This window comes from Octopus bimaculoides, chromosome 9, assembly GCF_001194135.2.
Source record: "Octopus bimaculoides isolate UCB-OBI-ISO-001 chromosome 9, ASM119413v2, whole genome shotgun sequence".
Taxonomy (NCBI): Eukaryota; Metazoa; Mollusca; class Cephalopoda; order Octopoda; family Octopodidae; genus Octopus; species Octopus bimaculoides.
This window is the reverse complement of record NC_068989.1, coordinates 34,433,922-34,445,201: the sequence shown is the minus strand read 5'-3', so window position 1 is coordinate 34,445,201 and position 11,280 is coordinate 34,433,922. Positions and strand designations below refer to the sequence as shown.

At 36.7% G+C, this 11,280-nt stretch overlaps 1 protein-coding gene across 6 annotated transcripts in view; it reads left to right on the top strand.

Moving 5' to 3' along the window:
* The window catches only part of LOC106877133 (uncharacterized), a 50,052-nt gene extending 38,897 nt beyond the window's left edge, over positions 1–11,155 (top strand). For all 6 annotated transcript variants that reach the window (XM_014925937.2, XM_014925938.2, XM_014925936.2 and 3 more), the window contains exons 7-8: positions 3,065–3,191; positions 10,914–11,155. In XM_014925937.2, coding sequence (XP_014781423.1) covers positions 3,065–3,191; positions 10,914–11,047 — 261 coding nt within the window. In that variant the 3' untranslated portion in view covers positions 11,048–11,155. The remainder of the gene's footprint in view (positions 1–3,064; positions 3,192–10,913) is intronic.
* Positions 11,156–11,280: the final 125 nt, after the last annotated feature.

Below are 11,280 nucleotides of genomic sequence, written 5' to 3'. Positions count from 1 at the left end.
TATACACAGGTATGTCGTATTTTCCGTTTGTTGTCTTTTTATTGAATCAATAATTATCTATAATGCAGAAAGTGGAGTTACTGCAGAAACTTGATTGTGGTGTGTCTGTGCAGTGGTTCACTGAAGAGTATGATGTTGGAACAAAGTTTTATAGTGAGAGATGATCACAAACTAATGACAAATTGTAAAACACTACTTAGGGCAAAAAATGAAGATCTTGACTGTGTGATGATAGGATCGATTTGATAAAGAAGAAGGAAACATATGCCCCTGAATGGGTTGTTGGTTATGGCACAAGCTAGAATATATCATAAAGAATTGAACATTGAAGGAGTGTCAATATTCAGAAGGTTGGCTGCAGAAATTTAAGAAGCATCATGGTGTAAAATGTCTCAAAATCTTAGGTGAAAAAGCTTCTGCTGATTATGAAGCTGTGGAAAATTGCATAGATGAATTTGCAAAATCATATCTCATGAAAACCTTTCTCCTGAACAGATTTACAATGCTGATAAAACAGCTATGTACTGGTGCTACGTTCCAAGAAAATTTTTTAACAACAGCAGATGAGACAGCATCAGCAGGTTTTAAGGATGCTAAGGAAAGGTTAACTGTCCTTGGAGGTGTTAATGCAGCGGGCACACACAAGGTGAAGTTGGCAGTCATTGGAAAAAACTAATGTCTGAGAGGCATGGTTAATTTACCTGTGCATTATTATGCAAACAAGAAAGCATGAGTAACCCAAGAAATATTTTCTGACTGGTTCAATAATCATTTTGTACCAGCAGCATGAGCTCATTACAGGCAAACTGGACTGGAAGAAAACTGAAATTTTATTGTTCCTAGACAACTGCTCTGCACATCCTGCTGAATTTCTTGTGAAAAGTAATGTTTTTGGCATTTACTTACCTCCCAATCTGACATCTGTTTTACAGCCTTGTGACCTAGGAGTTTTATGCTCCAGCCATGCCAACCTCTCCTTCATTGGACACTAAACTCTACTTGCGAAGACCTGTTGTGGCAAGTGAAATCAAAATCGTAATTGAACCATACTCGATGACTGACACTTGTGCCAGTGGAGCACTAACAGCACTGTCTGAGCATGTTCATTGCCAGAACAGCTGTCTGGCTTCTGTGCTAGTGGCCCGTAAATAGCACCATTAGAGCGTAATCGTTACCAGCATTGTCTTCTAGCACTTGTGCTGGTGGCATGTTAGAAAATCATTCGAACGAGGTCGTTGCCAGTGCCGCTGGACTGGCTCCCATGCAGGTGGCACGTAAAAAACACCTTTTTGAGCGTGGCCGTTGCCAATATCTTGTGACTGGCCCTTGTGCCGGTGGCACGTAAAAACACCCACTACACTCTCGGAGTGGTTGGTGTTAGGAAGGGCATCCAGCTGTAGAAACTCCGCCAGATCAGATTGGAGCTTGGTGCAGCCTGCTGGCTTGCCAGTCCCCAGTGAAATCGTCCAACCCATGCTAGCATGGAAAGCGGACGTTAAACGACGACGATGATGATGATGATGAAGAGCAACTATAAAAATAATTTTATGAGCTGTGTGTTTGATGCTGTCAACAAAGGAGTAAGAATGCAAGACTACTTAAGAGAGTTCACTGTTAAGAATGCCATCTACTCAGTTGTGAATGCTTGGACTGATGTTGATAAATCAGCAGTAACAAATGCCTGGCACAGAATTTGGCCAATAACAATGTTTTATGAAAGCGACCCTATAGATAATGAGTTCAGAGGATTTTGTGTCACTAACGAGAAGATGCAATCAAAACTCATAACTTATGCCAAAAGTTTATTGTGTGGAAGTCTAAGTGATCTAGAATTGGACACTGAAGAAATGCTAAACATTGACAATGTTGCACCTCTTGTGCATTCCTTGAGTGAAGGAGAAATTGCTGAAATAGTGTTAAATACAGATAAGAATGAAGACAGTAGTAATGATGACATGGAGAACACAGGTGAAAAAATTCCTATTGATGATATGGTGAAAATTTGTGATCAATTAATAGTTGGCCTTGAACAACGTGCATTTATCAGTGAGCAACAAACTATGGGAGTTTACTCAGAAACATTGCTTAGACAGAAACCTATGCTAATGAGACAGATGACACTTGAAGAAGTCTTTAAAAATTTCCTCTCTCGTAGTGCTATTTCATTACCTGAGAATCCTGTTGCTGGCCCATCATCAGACATTTGCCTGCAACCTGATGACAATGCTGGTGACACTGACAGATCCTGTTCTACAAATTAATGGTAGCTACATATTTAGCCTAGTTTGAACCAATTTATGGCTATAGCATATGAATAAACTGTAATACCATTTGTAGTCTTTCTTTATTCAAATTAGTGTGAATACTTATGTCTCTCTACAGAAATATTATAGTAATAGCACCTGTACTTGTGGATCATGTATTTTTGTTTTAAATTACCCCACTGTATGCATTTTATTATTTAGGCTCTTAATTATCACACTATTTCATTTACCAGTACATTACTCTATAAATAAATCTTTATTTTTCCCACTGAATGTGAGTGTGTATACATGTGCTTTTGTTAGTGTAGTTGGACATCTGTTTTGATGTCTAGTTTATGATCTGGGGCAGCTGCCTTTTGTTCTGAAATCCTCAAAAATCGGAAATTCAGAACACAACTATCCCCAAGGGTTCCAGATAAAGGATTGTGTACCTGTATATATATGTGTATGTGTGTGTGTGTGTGTGTGTATATATATATATATATATATATATATATATATATAATAAGTATACATACGCCCTATGCACACACACACACATTTAAACACCAGATTCGCTCCCATTGCATTCCATATTTGATTTTATCAAAAATTTAGGGTTGTTTTCTTTGCTCTTTCTTTTTAACTATGATTAATCATTTTGATAATTCCACTCATCACTGTAATTTTTGATTACTTAAAATTTTGAAGGCTAATACATCATCAAGTATGTTAAGGTTTTCTTGACTATTTTCCCCTTGTCATTCTCTCACATGCACATAACATGCACATATATTTATTATCTATTTGATGTATTTCAGGATATTTTCCATCATGCCTATGGATACCTTGGAACGTTGCTCTTTCTAACTGAAGAATTTCCTAGACCTGCTACTCTTTTTTCTGGCTCCACTTGGGTTGTTTATTATTGGTGTTTCTGTTCAGAAAGTAAGTACCCACCTGATCACCAGTTACCTTTGCAGAGCTGGGAGCATTGCTAGCATACCAGACGAAATACTTAGTAACATTTCTTCTGCTCTTTATATTTTCAGTTCAAATCCTGCTGAGATCAACTTTGTCTCTCATTCTTTTTAGGTCAATAAAATGAAGTACCATACAAGTACTGGGATTGATGTAGTCAACCAACCCCTTCCTGCTAAAATTGCTGGCATTGTGCTAAAATTTAAAAAACTATTAGCAGCAGCAGCTACACTATTAGTATTGTTTTGTAAAGAACAAGAATATGATGTGTTAGATTTTCTATGCTAATATGTATAACATGCAGCCAGGATTTTAAATCAATCCAACTGGAGCTGTCAGCAGCAAGAGCACTGATATTCTTTTATTATTTTCAGTCATTGGACTGCTCCCTACCACCAGTTTTTGTTTTAATCTGGTATTTAATTCATTGAATAGTTAAGTTACTTTTTGACATAAAGGTAACTTAATCACTTCAATAATTCAATAAATAAAGGGACACAACTCATTTTACAACTCTGCACAATACAAAACCACAACATATTAAAATATAAACACGCGCACACACACACACACTTGATAGGCTTTCTTTATACGATGGGTTTTTACACAGGTTCATCTACCAAATTGCACTGACAGGCAGAACTGAAGCAACAGTAGAAGATGCTTAGCCCAAGGTATTGAATTTGAAACTTGATTGTGAACTGAACTTCTTAATCACTCAGCTATATGTGGATCATAATAATAATAGTAATACTAATGGTTTTAAATTTTGGCAGAAGGCCAGCAGTTTTAGAGGCAGGGAGCGAGCCTATTACAATAACCCAAGTGCTCAAACGGTACTTATTTTGTTGACCTAAAAGAATGAAGTCAAGTTGATCTCAGCAATATTTGAACTCAGAATGAATGAATCAGAAGAAATAGCGCTAGTCATATTATCCAATGTTCTAACGGTTCTGACAATGATGACAACAACAATACCCCATGACCAAGAAGTACTGGGCTGGCATCTGATGAGGTTAAGTTGTGTCTCATTGCCAGGAAGGGTTTTTAGCTTTGGTTGTTGGCTCTCCTGCTGATAGTATCACACAAAAAAAATACTTGTGGGAAGGGAAACCCTTACAAACCTAACACATTAATAAACTGCTGCAAAATAATGATTCAAATAATGACATAAATAGTATTAAAACCAGAGGTGAAAGTACTTTGCTCAACACGAGCCTCATAGTACAGAGTGGGCCCAGTCATAACTCAGCTCCTGCTAACTATGAAAAGAAGTACAGTAAACAGGTAAATGCTGCTGTCATGGAGTGCTACTATGTGAGCAACCCAGTAAATGAAAATGGAGTTCTAGTAAGGGATTATTGACAAAGAATGTATAGTGATTGGAAAAGGAGAGGACTGTTTGAAACTACAGCGCAGAGGATTTGCAACCAGGAAAGAGCAATTTGAAAGAATGGATAGTTACATTAGGTTGAACTTGAAGCCATCGAGAGACAAACAAATGAAAGTATTAAGTGTGGTACAGGAGAATGAAGTAGAAATAGTGAAGCTGGATGATACTGTTCAAAGTAATGGATTTAAAATGGTAGCAAATGGAAATTTTGATGACATTAATGTATCTTTGATCAACATAATACAGATGCTGGTGGAGTGCTGAATGAGGATTGATCAAATAATAATTAATAGGGTGTTTGAATTAGTAAAATTCCCAACATATAGAATGTGCATGTGATTTCAACAATGCTGATTAGAGAAAATTGAACCAAAAAAAACAATGACAGTTAACAAAATTTTGGAGTATGAGAATACACAACATAACAAAAAGCAATAGAGTTATTAAGGCAGCAAGTAGTGTTGCTGTGGAAAACTCAAAAATAAAAGTCAATGAAAGAACAAGTAATACAAGAAATACAAAATAAAGACTTGTGGTGAAAATGAAGGATATAAGGAGATATAAATAAGCTTATTGCTGATGTATCAGTAATGAAAAGAAAGAGAAAATGTAAGCTTAGGAAAAGTTATAAATATGACATACTGAAGATAACAGTATGGTGTTGACTGGAAAGGACTGAATTTTGTAATTGAAGAACTGAAACAGCATGTTTTGGCAAAAAGAGGCAAAATTACAAGACCTGATCAAAGAGTGAAGCAGTAGAAACAAAATAGATTACTCCAAAATGATGAGAAGAAAATTTTATCAAGAAATAAATGGGGGATATCACACACAAAAGTGTTATATCAGAAGCAGAAGAAAGTCATATATTTTGGAGCAAGATATGGGGTTAGGAAGAATAGCAAAATGCTGTGGCTGAGTAGCAACAAAATTTGAAGGAGTTCTTGTCTACTGCAGGAAGAAATTAGAATTGAAAAGAAAATGTGCAACAAGTATGTGGGAATTATTTACAAACAAGATGAGGACAAATATCCGTAAAATGTAAATAATGTACATAATTCCTCATCTCTCAAATATAGAACTGAAGTATGTGGGAAGATGAGTAAAGCAGCTGGACCTGATGCTGTTGAGAAGTATTGGATAAAGAAGCTGGCAGGGTGCCGTAAAAGAAAAGCAGAACAGCTTAATGCACTGATCAATGGGAATGAAGAGATTCCTAAGTGGATAACTACTGGATAAACAATACTGTGTTTGGAGGATGCTTTAAAAAGGAATGCTGTGGATAATTACAGATGCATAATTATGCTTCCTGTTGATGTGGAAGCTGCTCACTGGAATGATTGCTGATGAAATGTATACGCTTCTTGATGATAATGGAATTTTCCCTTTATAGTAGAAGGGTTGTAAATGGATTTACTGGGGAACTAAAGACTATAGATAAAATGGTGATGAAAGATAATATGCAAAGGAAAACAAATTTGGTAATGACCTGGATAGATTACTGCAAGGTGTATGACACGACAACACATGGAGTTTTTTCAATAGAAAAGGTACAGTATGTCAGAAGACTAAGCTCACATCATACAAACAGAATGTAGGAATATTAAGAATCAAGAGGGAGATCTTTCAAGGAGACAGAGTGTCTCCTTTACTAGCTGTGCATGATTCCTTTAACATTGCTACAAAGAAAGTAGCATCTGGATATGAGTTTAAGGAAAAACAGCAAAAGATCAGTCATATGTTATATAAGGATGATATCAAGCTGTTTGGTAAGGATGAAGCTTTAGTAACAGTTTATTGCTTTAGCAAGGACATCAAAATGGAATTTGATCCTAAAAAATGTAGAGTAATATTCTTAACGAGAGGGAAAAATCAACAGACTTGAAGGTAAAGAATTACCATCAGGAGAAAACATGAAGAGGCTTGATGATCCTGGGTATATATATATATCTATAAATACTTGGGCATGTGAAGGCATATGGCTCAGTGGTTAGAGCATTGAGCTTACGATCGTGAGGTTGTGAGTTCGAATCCCGGACCGGGCTGCATGTTGTATTCTTCAGCAAGGTACTTTATTTCACGTTGCTCCATTTCACTCAGCTGTAGAAATGAGTTGCGACGTCACTGGTGCCAAGCTATATCGGCTTTTGCCTTACTCTTGGATAACACTGGTGGCGTGGAAAGGGGAGGCTGGTATGCATGGGCGTCTGCTGGTCTTCCATAAACAAACTTGCCCGGACTTGTGCCTCAGAGGGTAACTTTCTAGGTGCAATCCCATGGTCAGTCACGACCGAAGGGGGTCTCAGCAACTTGAGCATATTGGAGGTGAATAAAGTGATGGAAAAAGAAATGAAGAAAAGGTTTCTGCAAGAATATCTCCAAAGACTTGAACTGGTGTTGTGGTCAAAACTGAATGGAAGAAATAAATTTCATGCAATCAATGTGTGGGCAATTGCATAACTGAAGTATGTTGCAAGTATTATCAATTATAGGGAAGAGGAGATGCAGAGGTTATAGCAAAAATTGAGAAAACTACTTACAATGCATGGAGCATTCCACCCCAAGAGCAATGCTGACAGGCTGTATCTAATCAGACACAAAGACTAATCAGTTATGAAAATTGTATATGCTCAGAAGAAAATAGTTTAGGGCTTCTATGTCAAGAGTGCCATAGAAGCCTTGCTGGTTCAGGTGAGAATATCTGATATACTCAGGACAGATATTTGCATGGAGACAGATGTGCAAAGAGAAATGAGTAAGGAAGATAAAAGAAAATGGAATGGAAAAAAGATATATGGGTAGTTTGCAAGGGATGTGAGCAGGAATACAGAAGCCTATGGAAGGTGGCATTGGCTAAGGAAGAGTGACTTGAAGCCAAAAACAGAAATACTTATCTGTGCAGTGCAGGAACAAGAACTTAAGACAAATTACATCAACTGCAGGATTGACAATATGGCAGAAAATGACAAGTGCAGGTTGTGCAGTGATAAGTGTTAGACTGTATGACTTGTTGCAAATGAATACATAAAGCTGTCCACAAAGGAATACAAAAGAAAACATGATAATGCATCAAGAATGATTGGAAGTTTGGAAGTTTTGAGACCAGTATGGATTGGATAAGCAAAGACATGGTATTGGCAAACCCCAGAAGGAGTAATCAGGAATGACAAGGTGAAGATACTGTTGGATGTAATGAGCCAATATCATCATCATCATTTAATGTCTGCTCTCCATGCTGGCATGGGTTAGACAGTTTGACTGGAGCTTGATGAGTTGGAGAGCTGCACCAGGTTCAATCATGAAATTGAACAACAAAAGCCAAATATTAATAAAGAGGGGAAAAAAAACCCTTTTTAACAATAGATATTGCATGTTCTAGTATTAACAGAGTATTGGGAAAAGGAATGATGCAGGTCAGATATGATGGTTTGAAGTGGAAGGTAAAATGCTGTGGCCATTGAAGAAGGTGAGTGTTGTAGCTGGTGCTATGCTCGAAGCTCACAAGCTGGATTGGAAAGATAAGTGTAAATGTGAAGATTAAGTGTCTACAGAAAACAGCATTGCTTAGAACTGTGAGAATCCTCTGCAGAATTCTTGAAATTTGAATGAAGAGTGTTATCTTAGTTGTGGACAGCTTGGCATGTTACATTACCTAGCGACGTTGCTGTGTTAAACAACAGCAACAGAAACAGCAGGAGTAGTAGTAGTATTTGCATGAGCATTTGTTTTTAGTATAGACATGAGGATATATATTATTATTATTTAAGCCTAGGTCAATTCTGATCAAGCAGACCTATGATCAAAAACATTCTAGCCATGATCATCTTGTCTTTTTTCTATGTGCAAAGAACACAGGACCAAATTATCCAATATCTTCTTTTCTTAGACAGTAGAGTGTGATTTGTGGTAATTAGCTTGCTAATTCCAGCAGATGATTGAGCAACCATATAGAGGCATCCTTGTTGGCTCAATAGACACAAAATAGCACTTGGCTGAGGAAGAGATTTAGCTGATATGATTGACTCTGACTTGCTTGCTTTATCAAACTCTGGAATGGTAAAAGTAAAGTGCTTCTCCAATAATGATAATGATTTGTAGCCTGGGCACATGGTTACAATTTTGGTGGGAAAGGGTATAGTCAATGTTTAGCCTAGGCACATGACCACAATTTTTGAGGACTGGATATAGTCAGTTGATCAAGTGCTACTTCTCCTACATCATACATAGGGTATCTGACTAGTGTATTTTATGGATACTAGAAGGATAAATGTAAAGGTGGTTGTAGTTTGCTAACTGTAAAAATAGCAGTAATACTTGGGCCACATCAGTTTGCTTGAAGCATTTGCAACATGTAAATGTTATAAATATTTTTAAGAAGACTAAAGTAATGCAGGAGAGAAATTAGGCAAAATATGTACAGTGATACCAACAGAAAAAGACACCCAGCACAAGTTTAATGCTTCTATTTTATTTTAGGAAAGATTTCCCCCTTATCAAATATAAGATAGGAAATTATCCAAGAGTTCAGAGTATTATTTTCCCCTTAGTTCAATGATACAAACTTCATATTTTAAAGTGATCTAAAAAGTGATTTAAGATTTCATATTAATTTATGTTCCAATAACCAGCTTAATAATGATTAAGTTATTTTACTAAATTTGTCATTATTTTCAAAATTACTTGAAACAAAGGCAGTTTATTTCAACAGAAATATAGTAAAAAGAAAAAAAGGGTTAAGGGACTAAAATTGACCTGGATGATTTCAGAAAAGTTCTTGTGTGTTAATTGTTATTTTCCTGATTATTGAAACTTAAAATTAAATATTTATGCTGTGTGTGTGTGTGTGTGTGTGTACTTGTGTGTGTAAATACAAGGGTTAGCTGTAAAGTTCATAGGCCAACCAAAGTACTCCATAGAATGTAACCAAATGAGATTTTTTTTCAAACATAGACCCCCTTGTTGTCTACACACTTCTTTCATTGGTGTTGCAATGATTGGATCCCATTGGGGAAGAAGTTTTCATCCTGTTGGTAAAAAAATCCATTGACAGCAGATATGATATTGTAACTGCAATACTTGTTCCCAGTCAAGTATTTTTTCATGATAGTCAGATGGGGCCAAATCAGGAGAATGGGAAAGGTGATCAAACAGTTCAAAGGCACAGTCATGCACAGCAGCCATTGAAATCAAGAACTCATGTTCTGGAGCGTTGTCCTGATGAAACAAGACCACCTTCATCAGTTTTCCTGAGCATTTGGCCTTGATATCCTGTTGTAACTGCTTCAGCAAGTTGGCATAGTACTCTCTATTGATGATGTGGCTCTTTTGAAGATAGTCAATAAACACAATGCCTTTTGCATCCCAAAAATCTGAGGCCATCACCTTCCCTTGCAGATGAAACAACCTTGGCCTTCTTTGGAACAAGTGAGGAAGGGTGTTTCCACTGCATGGATTGTCTCTTTGTCTCTGGCTCAAAGTGATGAAGCCAACACTCATCTGGGTTAGGAAACATTCAAGGAGACCAGATGGATCTGCATCAAACAATGTCAGATTTTCCAGCAATGTGATCAGCCTAGTGTGTTTTTGATCAGGTGTCAGGAGATGTGGCACACACTGAGCAGAAACCTTCATCATGCCAAATTCATTGAACAGAATATTCTCAGCTATTTCATGGGATTTGCTAATAGCATTGGCTATTTGATTTATAGCCTGTCACCTGTCATTCATCACTAAATGGTGAATATAACCAATGATTTCCTCGGTGATGGCAGTTGCATGACGTCCAGACCTTAAATCGTCTTCAAGACTTGATAACACAATGATGCCAAATTTTGTCCATTTTCAAGAGACGTCGCTACTAATTACTTTTGAAGATTTCTTTGAACAGTCAGATGTCAGTTTACCTGGAGAAGAAACAATGCATTTATTAATAAGAAGAATTGAAATTAATGCATGCAAAGTTTCACAGCTCTAGCATCACTACTTCATAGTCAGCCAATGAACTTTTCAGCCCACTTTTATAGATACATGATATATATGTATGTATGTGTGTGTATATGTATGTGTGTATATATATATATAAGAATTTATTTTTCGTAATGACATAAAAAACCAAGGCTGTGTGCATTATAGAACATTTATAAATAGAAGGTCTCTCTCCCCCCCCCTCTCTCTCTCTCTCTCTCTCTCTCTGTCTATATATATATATATATATATATATATATATATATATATATATATATATATATATATATGTAAATGTATGTGTATATATATTGTTTTTCTTTCTCATTTAGACTCCCCTGCACAATTAAACAGTGAACAGCGCAAGCTTTTTGAAGAAACAAGACACAAATTGAATGACATCATTTATGAGAAGCGTCACATGATAAAGTGTCTGGTGGATGGTGTTTTCCCATTTGATGATTGATAATATTTGGTCATCAATGACTAGTCCACGCATTTTTGAACTTTAATAGGGTTCGGTTTTTCTTGGGGTGAGTTGAAGGCACATAAAGATAATGCTCTGTTGTCATCATCATCATCTTCATTGTTGTTAACTAAATATTTATGCTCTGTGTTTGCGTGTGTGTGTGTGTGTGTGTATGTATGTACCCCATCCCATCCCTTACACCTTCTATCCTCATATCCCACCTCTACCCT